The 19,480-nt window shown below is 34.6% G+C and overlaps 1 protein-coding gene across 2 annotated transcripts in view; it reads left to right on the top strand.

The window, feature by feature from the left end:
• Window positions 1-13,161, top strand: part of FOLH1 (folate hydrolase 1) — a 51,417-nt gene extending 38,256 nt beyond the window's left edge. For both annotated transcript variants that reach the window (XM_057507145.1, XM_057507146.1), the window contains 6 exons: window positions 1,187-1,278; window positions 2,772-2,862; window positions 5,633-5,897; window positions 6,176-6,257; window positions 10,096-10,188; window positions 11,472-13,161. In XM_057507145.1, the coding sequence (XP_057363128.1) occupies window positions 1,187-1,278; window positions 2,772-2,862; window positions 5,633-5,897; window positions 6,176-6,257; window positions 10,096-10,188; window positions 11,472-11,661 (813 nt within the window). In that variant the 3' untranslated portion in view covers window positions 11,662-13,161. The remainder of the gene's footprint in view (window positions 1-1,186; window positions 1,279-2,771; window positions 2,863-5,632; window positions 5,898-6,175; window positions 6,258-10,095; window positions 10,189-11,471) is intronic.
• Window positions 13,162-19,480: the final 6,319 nt, after the last annotated feature.

The following is a 19,480-nucleotide window of genomic DNA, read 5'->3' as shown; positions in this document are numbered from 1 at the left end:
TTTTATTCTTTTTTTGTTGTTTTGAGAGAAGGATTTATAGAATTTCAAATTTTAGTAATAAACTGAGAATTTAGTAATACATTTCTATAATATTCCAGATTTGCATTTCTTAGAATAATAGATCAAGTGGTACTATCCCTTACATCAAAGTTTTGTGTGAATTTATAAGCTTGAGTGACATTATTTTGTTGCTTTATTTACTCATATTTTACAAGTTAAGACATTGACATAACTGACTTTTTCACCAGGCTAATGCAAATCTGTTTCCCATAGACCTTTGCAGGTACTCTATTACAGCACTTGGCACATTGAATTTCACATTTTTACTTGCAATTTCCAGTAGTAGAGAGTATGTAATGTGTCTTATTGAGCTTTGTATCCCTGGCATTCACAAAAAGTCTCCAGCCACAAAGGTACTAACCATTTTTAAATTGAATGAGTTGAAAAATAGAACATAGGACTTCCATTAAATATAGAATAAAAACATTGCACACCTTATGTTCAATAACCTGTGAATAACTATGGAGCATTAATTAAAGTTTGCTGAAAGTTTTTGGCATAACATCTAATGTTCTGAGTCTAGAATTCAATGTAGGTCCTATTTTGCTCCCTTAATTTTCTCATTTATAAAACCAGAAAATGTATTTAAAGCCCAGTGTTTAGTGTCATTATAATACATACACAATTAATTAAATCAAATAATATTGCATGTGTTTTGTTATGTATTATTTAATGACTTTAGCAACCTTGCTGGCAAGAAGGAATATTAAAAGAAACACTTTCCTGAACTAGCTTGCTTCCTTTCATTGACTTTTTTATAATGGAAGGAGAAAGATGTTTGGGGGATAGTCTCCATCAGTTCAGAAAAATAAACAAAAATCCCTTACAATATGACCATTCATCCAAGTACAATAGTTTGGCAATATTTTGGTGTAGCCTTCTTTTCTATACACTGCATGCATATTTTTTTTTGTAAGAAAAAAAAATACCTTATACCTAATAACATGAGAATTTCCCCATACTGTCAGAAACTCATTATTGTAATTCTGAGTGCTAATGTATGACAGACCTCCCTTGTTTTGCTGAATATCGTTTAGCTGTTCATTGCCATGTTAATGGCCATTTAAAATTTTGAAACATCCCATTTATAAGTATTGTGTATTTTTTTTCCTTTTAACTTGTGTAGCTCCAAAGCCCTGATGACGGCTTTGAAGGTAAGTCTCTGTACGAGAGCTGGAATGCGAAAAGTCCTTCCCCCGAGATCAGTGGCGTGCCCAGGTAAACAATCAATCAAGTCCCTCCTGAATTCAGTATGGGACTGTGCTGAAAAATGGCATTTTCTTTCAATCACTAATGATAAAATTTTCATTTTTCAAAGTTCTCCAACATCTGATAAAGCAAAAACAATGCTTAGATTCATAAGTAAAATATCACTATGTGCTTTGAAGTTAAATCTGTAGGCCGTCAAAAAATGGTCTCTTTTAAATAGGTCATATGGACACAGGGGATATAAGTCAAAGGTAAAATAATGAAAAGGAAATATCCCCCTTCACATTTCTGTCTCTTAGTTACTATAAATTTTCTTTTTCCTGAATATCATACCATTAGTAAGTGTTTTGATTACTCTTAAGAAAAAAATACAGGCATTATTTCAATATTAGCTGTATCTTTGCAAACAAAGGAAGAAGAAGAAATAGCTCAGTAGTTTGGGATTGTAGCCAACAGTATGGATAATAAAAATTTTTAGGGCTAGGATTTACAACTGAATTATCGAAAAGATTCCTTCATTCAACTTTATCATGTATCACAAAGATAATAAAATTAGATAAAAAGGAAACGATTTTCCAACTTTATATATATATATAATATATATACATATATTTAGTTGTCCTCCCCATTTCTGGCACTGAGCTCCTAAAGCCCTTGGAATTTCCTAAGTGCTGAGAGCAACAAAGGTGTCTCTGGTTGTGCTAATGAGGTGACCTTGGACCCTCCTCGACCTCTGGGGAGGGAAGAGGGCCTGGATGCTGGACCCATCACCAATGGCCAGTGATTTGGTCTCTTATGCGTATGTAATGGAGACTCATAAAAACCCAAAAGTTCAGAGGGTTTCTGGACTGGTGAACCCATGGAGATGCGGGGAGACTAGCGAGGCTGGAGAGGGCCTGGAAGCCTCTCACCATCTCCCCATACCTTACCCTATTCTTCCCTTGCATGTGGCAGTTCTTGATTTATATCCTTTTATACTAAAACTAGAAATCTAGTAAGTAAAATGTTTCTGAGTTCTGTGAGCCACTCTAACAAATTAATGGAACCCAGGGTGTGGGAGTCATAGGAGCCTCCAATCTATAACAATCTGGATTTGTGGTGGCTTCCAAACATGTTAGGGGAGCAGTCTTGTACAGAGCACTTAACTTGTGGAATCTGAGCCTATCTCTGGGTCGATAGTGTCAGATTTGACTTGAACTGTAGGACACCCAGCTGGAGCAGGGGAGAACCATTTGTTGTTGGTGTAGGGACCCCTCCCCCCTCCACTCACACACCCTGGAATTGGGTCCAGGAAGCCAAAAGAAGTGGTTTTCTCTACCCAAAAGACTTATGGAAGTGGATACTCTGTGATCAGAATTGATACTCTCAGTTTTTTTGCTTCTTGTGTAAGATAATACATCTAAATATTATATTTGTTATAGTAAGAGTGGGGTTTAATCAATCTTTCATCTGTACTCAATGAAGAAATTACTCAAATAATCCTGTATTTTTATCCCTAAAAGCATTAGCAAGTTAGGATCTGGTAACGATTTTGAGGTGTTCTTCCAAAGACTTGGAATTGCTTCAGGCAGAGCACGATATACTAAAAATTGGGTAAGTCTGACAATAAGTTATTCAAGATGATTTGTGAATATATTATAACCAAAAATAATTCTGAATCAAAAAAAGTGACTTAAGCGCTAGAAGAATAGAAGAATTTAAAGCATAAGGGAAGAAGTCTCCACTGTTGAAATGGTGTTACTACTATGTGGATAGTTAGATTCTGTATCCTGTATCCTGAGCATTGTAACTTCCACTTGCACTTACTCCCTTAAACATATGTTCTGTTTCATTTGGTGGCATTGCATTCACCTAGTTATTTAAGTTACAAAGGTAGGAATTGTGTTTGACTCCATTCTGCCCATTATCATTCAAAATGAATCAGTATCAAGACCTATAAATATTTGGATTTCTATCTCATTTTATCTCCAATCATTAAAGAAGAAAGTTAGGATAACAAGAGGCACAATAAACAATGAACACATCTACAAGTCTTGATTCTTTTCCTATTGTGGTTGCTGATGATGATAGTGACAATTTTATGGTTTTTATTTTTATCAAAGTAACAGATACATAGTTCACAAGATGTCATGCAGTTCTATTTAGAGTTTCTAATGAAAAACAGTGGTTTCTTATTCCACTTCTGTGCTCATCCCACCAGCGATTCTCTGAAGAAGATTAAAAGTCTTCTTAAATTGGTTTCTTCTGATATCTGTCTGTATGTTTATAAATATATGCTTATGATGCTTTTTCATTATTTTTCAGTTTCAGTATTATCCACTTACTTCTTATAAGGGAAAATAGGCTCTCAGTTCTCTTATATCACTTTTCCCAACCTGCAAATACTTTCCCTCATTGCATTTTCTTGAGATGTAGTTGTGCTTCACTTGTTGATTTAGAATACTTTTTTTTTCCCCTCCATGTATCTATCACTAATTTACCACAACTCTTTGTACAATTAAACACATCAGGTGATCTGGCAGATTTCATTTTCCCCCCTGAGGCTCCTATCCTGCCTCTCTGGATTCTCTGATTCTCATTGCCCATGGTATAGCTCGTGCTTGTGAAATCTTCCTTCACTGAAAAATCTGAGTGTATACTTTCTCCTGCTCTGGATCTTCTGTTTCCTAGGTTTTGTGTATTCCTTTTTCTTGTTTCCCTATTTTTTTTTTTTGAGCACATCCTTCAGAAACTTATTGAAAAGGGTATATGAAAGCCAAAGACCTTGCATGTCTGAAAATGCCATTTAAACGACACACAGTTCTTCGATAGTTTGGTTGCGTACAAAACTTTGGTTGAACATGCTGTACCCTCAGAATTTTGAACTCATTGTTCTGTGTTAGAATTCTAGTCTTCAGGATTGCTGTCAAGAAATTTACTGCCATTTGATCAATGATTCCTTGTCTCTGATCTTTTTTTAAAGGAAGATTTGGGTATCTTCTCTTAATGGCTATTATACATATTTTGTACTCCTTATGTCCTTGGTTATGATGTTTTTTTCTTATGCTGAGCTGGACACATAATGGGCTTTTTGGTCTGGAAGCCTATGTCTTGCAGATGGAGGAAATGATTTTTTTCTTTGATTATTTCTTCTCTCCTTCCTCTTTTTTGAACTTTTATTAGTTTGCATCTGGAGATTAAGTGTCCCACCATTCCTTGCAGTATCTTCTTAAACTGAGCCAATTTTGCTTTAATTTGTTTGCTTGGTCTACATCTTTAACATTAAAGGCTTTCTTCAAGTGCTGGTCATCTTTGACAGTTTATCTCATTTAGGAGTGAGACCATAAAAAGCTGATTGAAGCCTTGTATGCAGCAGTGGCAGACAGAGATGGAGAATGCCTGTTCTAGTTGCTTTCTTGGGAGGCAGGAACATTGAGAATCTCTAGGTCTTTTCTTTTGGGCTAGTTATTCTCCCCAGATGAGAAATATTTAGTCTCCTACCACTGGGATAGGAATGAAGTTAGGCAGGTTAGTTGGGGATGGTGATGAGGGTAGATATTGATATTATCCTACATTTTACTTATGAGAAAACTGCAGCAAAGAAAAGTTAATAACCTCTGGGTTAATAATCACCCAATGTTATTTGGTAGTAGGTCTTAAAGCCTGGATTCAAACTATGACAAGCTAATTCCAGAGTCCCGGTCTCTTCAACACACAACTACATAAAGTGTTCTTTTATATCAATCAAAAAAATAAGGAACTTAAAAAATGGGCTAAAGGTATAAATCAGTAGTTCAGTTTGAAAAGCCCTTCTCTCTTGCCTTTTGTGTATGTGCTTGGTTTCCTGTGCCTCTGTGAGCATTCCTTCTCTCTCCTTGGTGAAATTTAGGGTTCCCTCCTGGACCCCTCACTGCTCAGACTCTTCGCTCTTCAGCAGACTGCTTGTCAGAGAATTGTTCATTCATGAAATTCCCATCATTAAAGAACTTGTAGCATTGCCCTATATATGATATTATATGATGCTTACTTACTTGTTTTTAACAATTCTCTGCCTTAAATTATTTTTACTCAAATGTAACACTATCTTTTTTTTTTTATCTTTGTTTCAGAAACATTTGCAGATCTCCTATATTCTTAAAGGCAAAACTATTAGGTCTTGCCAAGAAAATGTTTATAATATTTATGTTGCATACACATATTTCTTAATTAGGGAAAACCTTGTGTAGGACGATATTATAATATGAATCATTTAGTAAGTGGCTTATTGAACACTTCCCTTTATTCAGTACTGACTAAAACAGTCTTAATAATGTTAATAGTAAAGATGGTACTATGCATTTAATATAAGCTATCTTACAAGGGATATATTTTGTTTTTCTTTTAGGCAACAAGCAAATTCAGCAGCTATCCACTGTATCACAGTGTCTACGAAACATATGAATTGGTGGAGAAGTTTTATGACCCAACATTTAAGTATCAACATGCTGTGGCCCAGGTTCGAGGAGGGATGGTATTTGAACTAGCCAGTTCCATCGTGCTCCCTTTTGACTGTGAAGATTATGCTGTAGCTTTAAGAAAGTATGCTGACAAAATCTACAATATTTCAATGAAACATCCACAAGAAATGAAAACATACAGTGTGTCATTCGGTATGCAATACTTCCTCTTTCAAAATTCATTATCTGTATGTGTCTGTTAATCTCTAAAATGTAATGACCTACCATTTATTATTTATTGCTATTCAATAAGATCAATTTATTGCTATTCGATATTTTGTGTGTATGTATAAATGTACTTTCCATTTCACTGGTGCTCATAACATACAAATATAAAATCCTCGTAAAATACTAAAGAGAACAGCTTCTTATATTGTTTCCATTGCTGAAACCATAGAACAGTGCCATTAGATCCCAATTTTCTATTTCAGATTCACTTTTTTCTGCAGTGAAGAATTTTACAGAAATTGCTTCTAAGTTCAGTGAGAGACTCCAAGACTTGGACAAAAACAAGTATGTTCTACGTCTGTTATGTATGTAGTAGATCTCATGAAAAAGCAATATTAGTTGACATTTTTGTTGCTGAAATAATCTTTGGAAAGTTTTTTGCTGTTTTCTGTCTCTCCCCTCTAACACATCCTAGACAGAGCTGCCGTATCTCTCAAAAGTCTTTTCTGACATTCTGAGAGGCAGTTATGCTGCTGAGAAATCCTGGTGCTTCGTTTACTACCAAGTGACCAGTTACAAAATCCCCCCCTTAGCACTGAATGTCCTACACTGTGTGACCCCAGATCTTCCAGCTGATTCACCTGTTCTTTCAGCATCTGTACCTAATGCTTCAAGCAATTCCTCCTATTCTTAGGACCTCTTCCTGCCTCAGATTAATGTTACCTCCACTAAAAGTTCCACATTTCCACTTCTACCTGGCAAAATTCTGTTTGTCCAGAATAACAAATATTGTAAAGCCATTTTAATTTTTTCCACATGTTCAGTATTTAGGATTGATTCTTTGTAAAATCATAAAGTGAAACATAATTTAAACAAAATTTTAAGATGAGAGGAAAATAATCTGAGAATGTTAGTGAAAAATTTTAAAAAGGAGTATTAAAATTTTGCAAGGTGGACATCTACTGTATATTACACATATTTTACACATATTACTATATATTACATATATTACAAATATCAAATCCATGGGGACTAAAGCAAGAATATATGGAAAGATAAGAGCAGACAGTGCAAAAATAGACTAGTGCTATTTGAGGATATATCTGTAATGAAAGGTACATCAAAAATTAATGAGGAGAAAAAAGTATTCAGCAATTGTATAAGCTCTTTTAGCAACTGGTGAAACAGTGAATTCAGAATATCACTTTACATTATATGCAAAGATAAATAACAAGTATAGAAGAATTCTTTCTCTTGGAAGAGAGGTTCCAAGTTTAAAAACAACAGGGAAATGACAATGCAGTTAGATTTGAGAATATTAAAATGGTTAATAATATGAAGCTAATAATCAAATGCAAAGGTAAACCACTGGAAAACCTCTTCAAGAAAATATAAACAATAGTAATGCAGACATAAAAGTATTTTTTTGAAAATCAGTAAGAAAGTCCCAAAGAACAAATTTGAAAATATTGGCAATGGACAAGCAAACAACTTGAAAAGATGATACTGCATGTACAGAAACCTAAAAAACTTTAAGTTCACTAATAATTCAAAAATACAAATGAAAATAATGTTATACTGTTCATATCAAATTAGTAAGGATTTAAAACTTGGTTGTACACATTGCTATGGTGAGTGCACTGAAGCAGGTGTTCTCTTTTCTGATTGCATTGTGAACTATTTTAATTTTTGAAAATCATAAATATATATGCTGAAGTTTAGGAGTCATTGCAGAGTTCCTACACTTTGCCATGGTATTTCCATTTTTTTTTTTTCCTTCAGGAAATAGTCTCAAATTTGGAAGGAAAAAAAAGGCTTCTCACAGAAAGATATGAAACATAATACCAAGTAATTCAAAATAATCTTAAAGAGGAAAGAAACTAACCAAAAAAATTAGATGTCCACCAACTTGAACATTTTGTAAACATTAAAAGTGATGATTATAAAGGAAATATACAATAGTCCTCCTTAGCCACAGCTTTGCTTTCCATGGATTCAGATACCTGCTGTCCACAGCAATCTGTAAGCAGATGATCCTCCTTCTGATGTATTGTCAGAAGGTCGATAGTATCCTAATACTATATCACAATGCCTCTGTCATTTCCCTCACTTCCTGTTGTCACGTAGGCATTTTATCAGCTCACATCATCACAAGAAGGGAGAATACAGGACAATAAGATGTTTTTAGAGAGAGAAAGAGACCACATTCATCTAACTTTTGCTACAGTATATTGTTATAAACATTCTATTTTATTACTGGTTATTGTTAATCTTGCTGTACCTAATTTATAAATTAAACTTATCATAGGTATGTATTTATAGGGAAAAAGCTAGTCTATCTATGGTTTGGTACTATGGGCAGTTTCAGACATCCGCTGGGGGTCTTGGAACATGCCCTCATAAAATACGGTTTTATTATAATCATAATAAAATGTGAAATAAACAGAAAGGACATAAAGTTATAAATATACTTTGATTATATTTCTGTTGAACATAAAGAAAAACTTACAGTAAACCATTAGGTATTATAATTGTGTTGTCTTGAGATGAAAACATGGAGTTTTTTTTTATATACTCTATAATCCTTCCCAAACATTTTATGTGGGTAAAAAAAAGAAAAAAAAGTCAATAGTGATAAATAAATTTTAATGAGATCCTAAACACCATATATGCTATGAAGCTAATTTTCAGTCCTTAAAAAATAATGTTTTCTCCCTCTGGCAAACTGCCTTATGGCTTGGTATGTTCCTCTGGGATACTCTGCTTTCCCTTCCTTGAGTATTTTTCTATTTGTTTTATCCTCTCTGAATGATAGGTAAGCCACCATTTGTGTCTCTGTATTATGTTTACAAGACCCTTCTTGAATCCTGCTTTTGAGTGAATCTCTTGACCCATCAAAGGATGCAGAGTGTTGACCCCATGGTACCTTCATACTCACACAGTATCCTCTCAACCACGGAAACTGTCCTCCAGTCTCCAGGGAAGGCCAGCAGGCTTCTGCCATGAAAAGATCCTGTTTACTTAATTCTAGTGTTCTGGGCATTTGTTTATGTCCCAGGGAGACTTCAGATTGAACTGTGCTCTGTCCAAGGAACATCTGGGGGTGGGGGGGTGTCCACATTGATTTTTTAGCAATGCTTTTTGAATTTGATTCAGAAATCTATAGTATCTTTGGGAAATTATGTTTCATTCAGTTGACTCCTTCATTAGTTTATGGGAACTGCTCACAGGTAAAGTTTGTGTCTAGTTTACCTAGCTTCTGTCACAAAACCTGAGTTCTTGATGCTAAATAAATGAATGTTAAAAATAGCTCAAATCCAAATTCTGAGGCCTTGAGTCATTCCTGTTTTCCTTATGTCAGCATAATGCAGTTGAGAAAACAGTACCGAGTCCCCTGTGTCACTCTAAAAGTCCTAGTTGAACCTAGGCAAGTTCTTTAACTAAGTCTGTCTTAATCTTATCTATGGAATGGTGCCATTTTGCTCCTTAACTTGTGGAACTGCTCAGAAAGTTAAATAAAATATTGTATATAAACATTGAGTATAGTAATTGGCACATAGGAATCAGTAAATTGTGGCTGTTATTATTAAAACTAACTATAGAAAAATTAAGAGATAAGTAAAATAATACATTATTCCTTATAATGATTATTTCTCATTAGTTAATTAAATTAGGACAATATGTGAAATTCAATAACTTGTTGTAATATTCAAGACTTGCTGATAAATTTTCAATTCTATGGAATCGTTCTTATTACAATAACATTCCCCCACACTGTTTGAAATGGGAGCCCTGAAGGCTGGAAGTGTCTGATATGTAGTAGGTATTCAAGTATTGTTGAAAGGATGAAGTAAACACTATCTCTTATGATAGTTTTATCTCTAATAATAATAAAAAAGCTACTAGCTGTCATACCTATGTTGATCAATAATTATCTCAATATGAATAAAAATTACTGTCATTTTTTTCTATTGGTGCATATAACGTTTTCTGTGGTTTTATAAGCCTCAGAAGAACAGTGTTTTATAGGATTTTTAAAATGTAACTATATATGCTATTGTTCTTAATTTGCATATAATAAAAATTTTAAATATATTACACATGTTTAGTTTTGTTCTGAATAGTTTGTGGGCTACCATACATATTTTCATGAAACTACAACCATATTCATTTGCTTTTTTAGCCCAATACTATTAAGAATTATGAATGATCAACTGATGTTTCTGGAACGTGCATTTATTGATCCTTTAGGATTACCAGAGAGGCCTTTCTATAGGTAAGGAAAAAATATATTTCTTTTTTGCATGGTTGAAAAAATATAGTTGATTTCTTACAAGCAAATAGAAAATTTCAAAATATACATAGTAAATGACAAATATATTATTATTCATAATATGTGATATGATTGCTATATATCTTTCTCAATGGTGTCTTTTTTTGTTTCTGATTATAAAAGAATATATAGTCATTGCAGGAAATTTAGGAGATCCGGGAAGTCACAAGTAGAAAATAAAAATCCTAATTCTATCAGTTAGATATAAAATCATGTTTATGTTTTGGTGTATATAATTTTAGCTCCTCTCTCATTTTAAATATATTTTACTTATGTATACACATAAGACATAATACATATTATTTATTTGTTTGTTTGTTTATTTATTCACTCTCCTAATGTTGACATTTAATTTTTTTTCCTAGTTTTTGACAATTATAATTATTTCTGGTAAACACCCACTGTCCCCACGTTGATCTTACTAAGTAATGCAGAATGAATTAGATTGACCAGTCAGAAATGACTCCATCTTTCTGTTCAGGGATTATCCAGCGATCAGGATTGAGATTCAGGGTATCATCAAACAGGGTGACTGGTTTGCTGATGGCGGCATAAGGATGCCTGTATGGAACTTGTCCTTCCCTCCAGGGCTGTTGCACGAACTGATGGAGCTTTTCAGTAATGCATCACCTTCTGCTTAGGTCATATTGAACATTACAAAATCGTTTTTAATAATTCTTCGTGCTTTAAGCTGCATTCGAACACAACTTCTTTTTTTAAAAAGATAAAAACACAATAGGTTGGCTGGTCACAACACTAATATTTGCAGTTATGTTATATCAAATGGGAGTAACTTGAAATAGTGAAAATTGACACTTATTTGCAGTGTTTCCTGAGACTGATCACTTAATCTCTCAAACCTCTATTTCCTTCTTTTTGAAATGCTAATATCAAATTTATAGTTTATTTTTAAGGATTAGAAAAAGCATAGGCAAATTCTTTAGTACCAAGCATGATGGTAGTCGGGGACCAACTGTTGTGGCTGTTGTTACTTTTGTTGCTCTGAACTCCTGTAAGTCATCAATTTAAAGTCAAAATACAATCAATCAACATATTTCAAAGCCCAGTCTTTGGACATGATTGTGCTTGGAAATTTAGTTGACAAGTGGTTTATTGAAACAATAAAATTAGAACTATGCAATCCAGGAATTGTAGAGTGATTCTGTTTTTCTTTTGAATATATCATTTGAGCAACTGACAGACAACAAATTCATTTTTATTAACAGGCATGTCATCTACGCTCCAAGCAGCCACAACAAGTATGCAGGGGAATCATTCCCAGGGATCTACGATGCTCTTTTCGATATTGAAAGCCAAGTGGATCCTTCCAAAGCCTGGAGAGAAGTCAAGAGGCAGATTTCTATTGCAGCCTTCACAGTGCAGGCTGCAGCAGGGACTCTGAGAGAAGTAGCCTGAGAACATAATACAGAGAACCCAGACCAGTGTACACTGCATGTCATTCAGAACGAATCATCATGGGTGTATTGATAAACTAAAAAAATTAAGTTGTGTGTGTATATGGGTGTGTATATATGTATATATACACACCCATATACACACACACATAGAGAGAGACATATATATCTTAGCATTCTTTTTTCTTCTCCCTGTGGATCAAAAAGGAAAGATGGACCATTTTTATTTTATAAATAGAATGTTATTCTGAAGTTGAACTAAACATTAAAATCAAGAACAGTGTAATATTTTAAAACTCTGAAGTGGCTTTATCAGAGAATCAAGTCTAAATCAGCACTTCCAAACCTATTTCCATGTAGAAAATACCAGCATGTTGCGTGACACATGGGAACGGGCACGGAGCTGCTCCAAGCCAGAGGCCTTCGGCCCTGCCTGGCCACCTGAAGCTGAGAGCGTCACTATGTCAGCATTCGAAGTGGGCAACTCTGGTCTGTGACACTGCAGGTAAAGGTAATCATCCTCTACCACCAGGGATAACAACTTTTTTAAATTAGCAAATATTTTGTTTATACTAGAAGGTTTATATAACACACATTATATAAATATATAAATATATCTTAATGTTAATAGTTTTATTTAATATTAATAATTCAATATTAATAATTAATCTTCACCTCAGAGGATGTGTGTAAGTTAGGAGAAAAGGAAAACCAAAAGAATAAGGATAAGGACATAAAACCAAGCCTCAAAGAAGTCTCATGTGAATCGATAAGACTTCCGCCGTGAAATTTAGCAACAACCCTGAGATAAAAATAAACCTATTGCTCAGGAGAAGCAAAAACATAGAACAATATAATGACAGGTTTAGATGCAGAGTCAAGAGGATTATTGAACAAGATTAAATTAGGAGGCCATGAGGAGCCGGTCACAGAAAAAATTAATCTCTCTAATGTACTGAGCCAAATTGAAAGGACCCTTCTACCAAGCAGACACTTCTCAGTATGACCCATTTCATCAAAAATGTTTTGACTTTCTTGTGTTTCATTGTTACAGGAGGTTTAGACAATGCTTCTGAGAAGTTCATTAGCCCATTACACACTTTAGACCTGTAAATTCACTGGGCTCGGTAATTTGTGGATCTTTCTAAGTCACAACCAATTTGTGCTTCAGAATGCTGATCTAATGATGCACAGCCTTTTTCTATTTCATACCTGTAACTCAGTCATAGATGGTTCTTCTGTTAAGCACTAAATTTATCTACAAAATCATTCAAATTCTTTTTTGTGAAGTATTTTTTAACTTTAAAAAGATTACAAACTGAAAAAGCACTTCTTTATAACAAAACATACATAAAAAGTGATTAAAAACAGCTCTAATCTGACAATTCTCTGAGATCTTTTTAAATCTATATCAGATACTATTTATTTTTAATTGCCTTATAAGAAAAATATTCTCCACTTAAAAAAAAAAAAGATTCCTGATCAGCAGAGAGGATTCAGGTGGAGCACAGAAGTTTTAGGGCAGTGTAACTTCTCTGTATGATACTTTAATGTGAATACATTTCATTATGAATTGTCCAAACTCAAACAAGGTACAACACCAAGAGCAGGTCCTAGGGTAAACTATGGAGTCTGGGTGATAACGATATGTCAGTAATATTCATTATTCGTAACAATTTATCCTCTGATGGGGGATACTGGTATTGGGAAAGACTGTGCGTGTATGGGGGCAGGAGGTGTATGGGAAATCTCGGTACCTTCCCTCAATTTTGCCATGAACCTTAAACTGCTCCATAAAGTCAAGTCTATTTTTTTTAAAAGATTTATGCAGAAGTCCTACTGTAGTTACTATATTTGGGTTTAGAAGGAAGAGTCACCAAAAAGCAGGCATGGAGTCACTGTATATGGGCTTAAAAATAACATCAGATAGTGACATCAGGCAAACTGATACAGTTACCTGCCACCAACAGGGACTTGTTGAAATTTCCTTAAATAAATGAGGGGATTATGTAAATCCAATCAAAATGAAGAATTTGTGTTGATACCTACTATAACCTCATCTGTTAAAAGTGTAGTACAATATCTTAAGAAAAGACTCTAGTCTTTGGAAATTCTACAAAAGCGCTTATCCACGTTATCCAGAAAAGACTCCCACCGGTGGTCATTGGGATGTCATTTACAGCTGTCCTGTCTCACAGAGCAACCAGCCTGGCTGACAACTTTTCCTCTAAAACTATCACTATGAGACCATTTATAACGCTTATCTGTTGATATGGACTCTAGAGAATGTGGGTGCCAATACCCCCTTTCTTCCTAAGGCTAGTTGAAACTGTTCTGTCAGCTACAGATTTGAAAACAAGGTGTCTCTATGTAGATCAGTTTCTCCAATTCTGTATTGTCTCAGGGGAGCTGCATGTAGATACTAAGCACTTGAAATGTGACTGTTCTGAATTGAGCTGTGTTATTAGTGTAAAATGCATAAAGCACATCAAAACTTAGTATTTAAAAAATGTGAAATATCTCAGTATTTTTAATATTAATTTTATGTTGAAATGATGACATTTTGGGTAGGTTGGATAAAATATTTTAATAAAATTCATTTAAACTTTTTATAATATGGCCACTAGAAAATTTAAAACTATAAATTGGGCTCAGATTACATTTCTGTAAAAATTTTTATTATTTAAATATGTTTTGCATAACATTTAAGTTTTATGTTATTAAATCTTGTGATTAATGTAGGCATGTCTACAAAAGCATTTTGTGTGCCTTATTTTCCTAATTATATAATCAGCTTCGTGGCTCATTTATATTTTTTGATTCACCCAAGACGCCTGAAACTGCTAAGGTGAAAGTAAATGCTTCAGATATATTGGATGATTGTGTTGAATCAATTGGAAACACAGGTAGTGGAGTACAATACTTTACATATCTTTAAATTCTTTATAGATGTAGTTAAAAAAAAAAAACACTCTATTTCAAAGCTTTCCCAAAGATTAGGAATGAAATAAGAATGCCTGCTATCACCCTTGTACTTCACTTCCTCATAGATATTAGATTAGATGCAACTGGACAAGGAAAAAAAAAAAACATACATCTTAGAAGAGTTGGGAAGAAATAAAGTGATCATAATTAACATAACATGATTATGTGGTTAGAAAATTTTCTCAAATTTATACTTAGTGAAGCTAGGAAGAAATTTAATCGAGTGTATTCGTATCAACGATAAAAAGTGGGAAAGGAAATTTAAAATGCATTTGAAGTATCAGAAACATCAAATACCTAGAAATCAATCTAATGAAAGATGTGCAATTCTACATGTATAAACTATAAAACGTTGTTGAAAGAAATTAAAGAAATGTGGGTGAATAGAGAAATACACAATATTCATGGGTTGGAACACATAATGTGGGAAGTATGTCAGTTCTCAAATAGACCCATAAATACCATTCAAATAAGAAGTCAAATTAAGGTGTGTGTGTGTGTGTGTGTGTGTAACTGAGAAGTTGATTATTTCTTAAATACTTGAAAGATTTCACTGAAAGACATCACTGGAGTTTTCTTTGTGAGATTTTTATTTGTAATAATGGCTTTAATTTCTTTAATATGTATCACACCACTCAGATTTTCTTTTTCTTCTTCTGCACCTTTTGTAAAATGTGTTTTTCAAGGCATTTTGTTCACATCATCTAAACTGTCAAATGCATAAGCATAAAATTAATGTGATTTTAGATAAACTGTCCCAGTGAACAGAAAAAGAAGTACTTATTTCCCAGTTCATAACTCTAATAGCCAAGCTTGGCAAGGGTATTACAAGAAATGAAAAAATTACAGTATAGACTCTCACATAACCATAGATGCAACAACTCTAAACATGATACTAGCTATTCAAATCTAGAAAGAGGTAAAGGCATATCATGTCCAAGTGGAGTTTATTCTAGAAAAGGACAGTATCTTAACATCTGAAAGCAGAATAAATGCAAATCACTGAATTAGCAGGAAAAATATATATATAAAATCACTCCTATGGATTCAGGATAAAAGCACTTGATAGAGTTCAATGCCCATTTATGATTTTTAAATAATTATTAACAAACAAAAATGGAAGTGAAATTTCATGATCTAATAAAGATTATCTAGAAAAAGAGCAAATATACTCAGTGGGGAATTCAAAAGCTTGAAATGTGGTAGTTCTCTTAAAGTCTAAAGTTTTCTCTGAGATTGAAAAGGAGTTCAAAATCTGTTGAATTCTGTAAATAGTTTAATGTAGTAGGTAATGAGCCATGAATGAAACTGGGGTTTATTGAGAATGTAAGTCCACTGCTGCTGATGAGGTTTCCAAATCTTAAATAAACTCAGACTCACTTGAAGGAATGAAAATCTGACGTGGAACTTTGTAAACAGAGTTTTCTATACTATTCCTGCTATAATTTATCTTCTCTTTTACACAAACATCCCCCACAATATAGTAGCAGTGTAATGTTAAATGTCTGTTACACCTAAATTAAAAAATAATTTTCTATATGCATTTTATTAAAGATAATTATGCACATAATTACTATGTAAGTAATTATCACATTATACCATATTTTAATATAAACACATAGATACAGTGTATGTCATAGTGTGCGTGTGTGTATATATATGTGTGTGTATATATAGGACACATATATAGATAGATATACATGTATGTTAAAGTATTTGGTTTAATATTATTCACCAGGGTATGTGAGTCCAAAAAAATAGATTTTATTTTCGCACAGACCAGTCATTACATAAAGCAGCCATGATATTGAAGATAAGAAAAAAAGCACAGTTGTTATGTACTCAATTATTTAACACCTTAAATAATTAGCTCCTGTGTTGTTTTCTGTGTGCTTTTACCTAATCAGCCATTTTTAATGCCTTTCTGTATAACCTAATCAGCCATTTTCACTTCTTCTTGAATACAGCTGCCAATCTCAAGAAGTAGGTGTAGCCTTAGGTGAGTCTAATTGTATAAAAGGGCACTCACTTGTCTAGAGAGGACTTGTCCTGGGCAGACTGATTTTATACCTGCCAGGCTTTGGAAAACGGAGATTTCCTGCTGACCCTGATATCGACAGATCTCCTAGGTCTTCTGTATCTTCCAGACCTTCTAGAGGTGTGTACACTCATACAAGATTCTAGTGAGTCTAGAATTTAAAGTATCTTCATGCATATTTTCTTTTACATGAATATTTTCAGCTTACCTGTTGTATCACTTGGACCTGTCCCAGCAAATAAGTAGCTTTCCTAGTTATTTAACATGACATCAATATTTAACATACCTGTGAGTAGAGCATTTGTAACATACTGATATTTGTTATATTATGTGATTAATTTTTTATTCTCTTTATGCATTACTAGGGGTTTTTTTTGGTATCATTAATCTACAATTACATGAGGAACATTAGGTTTACTAGACTCCCCCTTCACCAAGTCCCCCCCAACATTCCCCATTAGTCACTGTCCATCAGCATAGTGAGATGCTGTAAAATCACTACTTGTCTTCTCTGTGTTGCACAGCCCTCCTTGTGCCCCCCCTACATACATGCTAATCGTAAGGCCCCCTTTCTACTCCCCCACCTTCTCCCTCCCTTCCCCCCCATCCTCCCCAGTCCCTTTCCATTTGGTAACTGTTAGTCCTTTCTTGGGATCGGTGATTCTGCTGCTGTTTTGTTCCTTCAGTTTTTCCTTTTTTCTTATACTCCACAGATGAGTGAAATCATTTGGTACTTGTCTTTCTCTGCCTGGCTTATTTCACTGAGCATAATACCCTCTAGCTCCATCCATGTTGTTGCAAATGGTAGGATTTATTTTCTTCTTATGACTGAATAATATTCCATTGTGTATATGTACCACATCTTTATCCATTCATCTACTGATGGACACTTAGCTTGCTTCCATTTCTTGGCTATTGTAAATAGTTCTGCAATAAACATAGGGGTGCATATGTCTTTTTCAAATTGGGCTGCTGCATTCTTAGGGTAAATTCCTAGAAGTGGGATTCCTGGATCAAATGTTATTTCTTTTTTGAGGAACCTCCATACTGCTTTCCACAATGGTTGAACTAATTTACATTCCCACCAGCAGTGTAGGAGGGTTCCCTTTCTCCACAACCTCACCAACATTTGTTGTTTGTCTTTTGGATGGTGGTGATCCTTACTGGTGTGAAGTGATATCTCATTGTGGTTTTAATTTGCATTTCTCTGATGACAAGCGATGCAGAGCATCTTTTCATGTATCTGTTGGCCATCTGAACTTCTTCTTTGAAGCTCCTCTGCCCATTTTTTTATTGGATTGTTCGCTTTTTGTTTGTTGAGGTGCGTGAGCTCTTTGTATATTTTGGATGTCAACCCTTTATTGGATCTGTCATGTATGAATATATTCTCCCATACTGTAGGATGCCTTTTTGTTCTGTTGATGGTATCCTTTGCTGTACAGAAGCTTTTCATCTTGATATAGTCCCACTTGTTCATTTTTGCTTTTGTTTCCCTTGCCTGGGGAGATATGTTCATGAAGAAGTCGCTCATATTTATGTCCAAGAAATTTTTGCCTATGTTTTTTTCTAAGAATTTTATGGTTTCATGGCTTACATTCAGGTCTTTGATCCATTTCGAATTTACTTTTGTGTATGGGGTTAGACAATGATCCAGTTTCATTTTCTTATATGTAGCTGTCCAGTTTTGTACATTACTGGAGTTTTTAGGTCTTGAAAGAAATTTCTACAACTTTTATGCAGTTATGGAACCCATAAAGCACCTAAAATGTTCAACAAAATGTATGCATGCATTTATACACATTGACATAAAAAGTGTTGAATTGATTGGAAAATTTTATTGTAAAGGTCCTGTTTTGCTATCCCTTTAAAACCTTCAGTTTACAGACTAGATTTGAAAGGTGTTCAAAATAGGTCCAATCAACTGGTAAGGGCTCTCTCAAGAGGTGGCATTGGTCACCATTGGAAATATAAAAAATAAAGATCGATCAGTCACACATCCATTGACTACATCTCTGAGATGGCTGATCCCGTTTCCTCTTCCTTCTTCTGGACTTCTGCACTAATCAGACATCACTGCCTGCACTCTGCAGCGATAGCCTTTTTAACACCCACAGTTCAATTTCTGGGCATCCCCTAATCTGTCGGAAATGCCCACACTGGTTAGCCCCTGCTTGTCCATCAGACTGAGATCAATTGAAACTTGAGAAAGTTCACTGGCCCTGAGTCCTGATAATGGTTAATAATGCCTTCATAGTCTCCAAGAATGAACTAGTGGTTACCAAAGGGGAGGGATGTGGGAGGGCAGGTGGGGAGGGAAGGAAAAGGGATTGAGGGGTATTATGTTTAGTACACATGGTGTGGGGGATTACGGGGAGAACAGTGTAGCACAGAGAAGGCACATAGTGGATCTGTGGCATCTTGCTGTACTGATGGACAGTGACTGCATTGGGGTATGGGTGGGAACTTGATAATATGGGTAAATGTAGTAACCACATTTTTTTCATGTGAAACCTTTGTTAAGAATGTATGTCAATCATACCTTAATAAAATAAAAAATAAAACAAAAATAATGCCTCCAAGCCAGCACCTGCTCCATTTTCTCCTGCAAGTCCTTTCTGCACTTAGTGACCTACAAGACTCTACAGATTCTGACAGGCATGCTATGGCAGGTACACAAAGCAGATGGACTATTTTTCCTGTTGTTCAACCAAACCCATTGACTGAGTGTTGATCTCGTCTGCTTGGAGACCTTCTCCTGGAGGACAAGGGTGTGTTTTAGCAGCAGACAAGGAAAGAT

This window comes from Manis pentadactyla, chromosome 9 (genome assembly GCF_030020395.1).
Source record: "Manis pentadactyla isolate mManPen7 chromosome 9, mManPen7.hap1, whole genome shotgun sequence".
Taxonomy (NCBI): Eukaryota; Metazoa; Chordata; class Mammalia; order Pholidota; family Manidae; genus Manis; species Manis pentadactyla.
The sequence above is the reverse complement of the archived record's forward strand: the minus strand, read 5'-3'. Positions and strand labels throughout refer to the sequence as shown.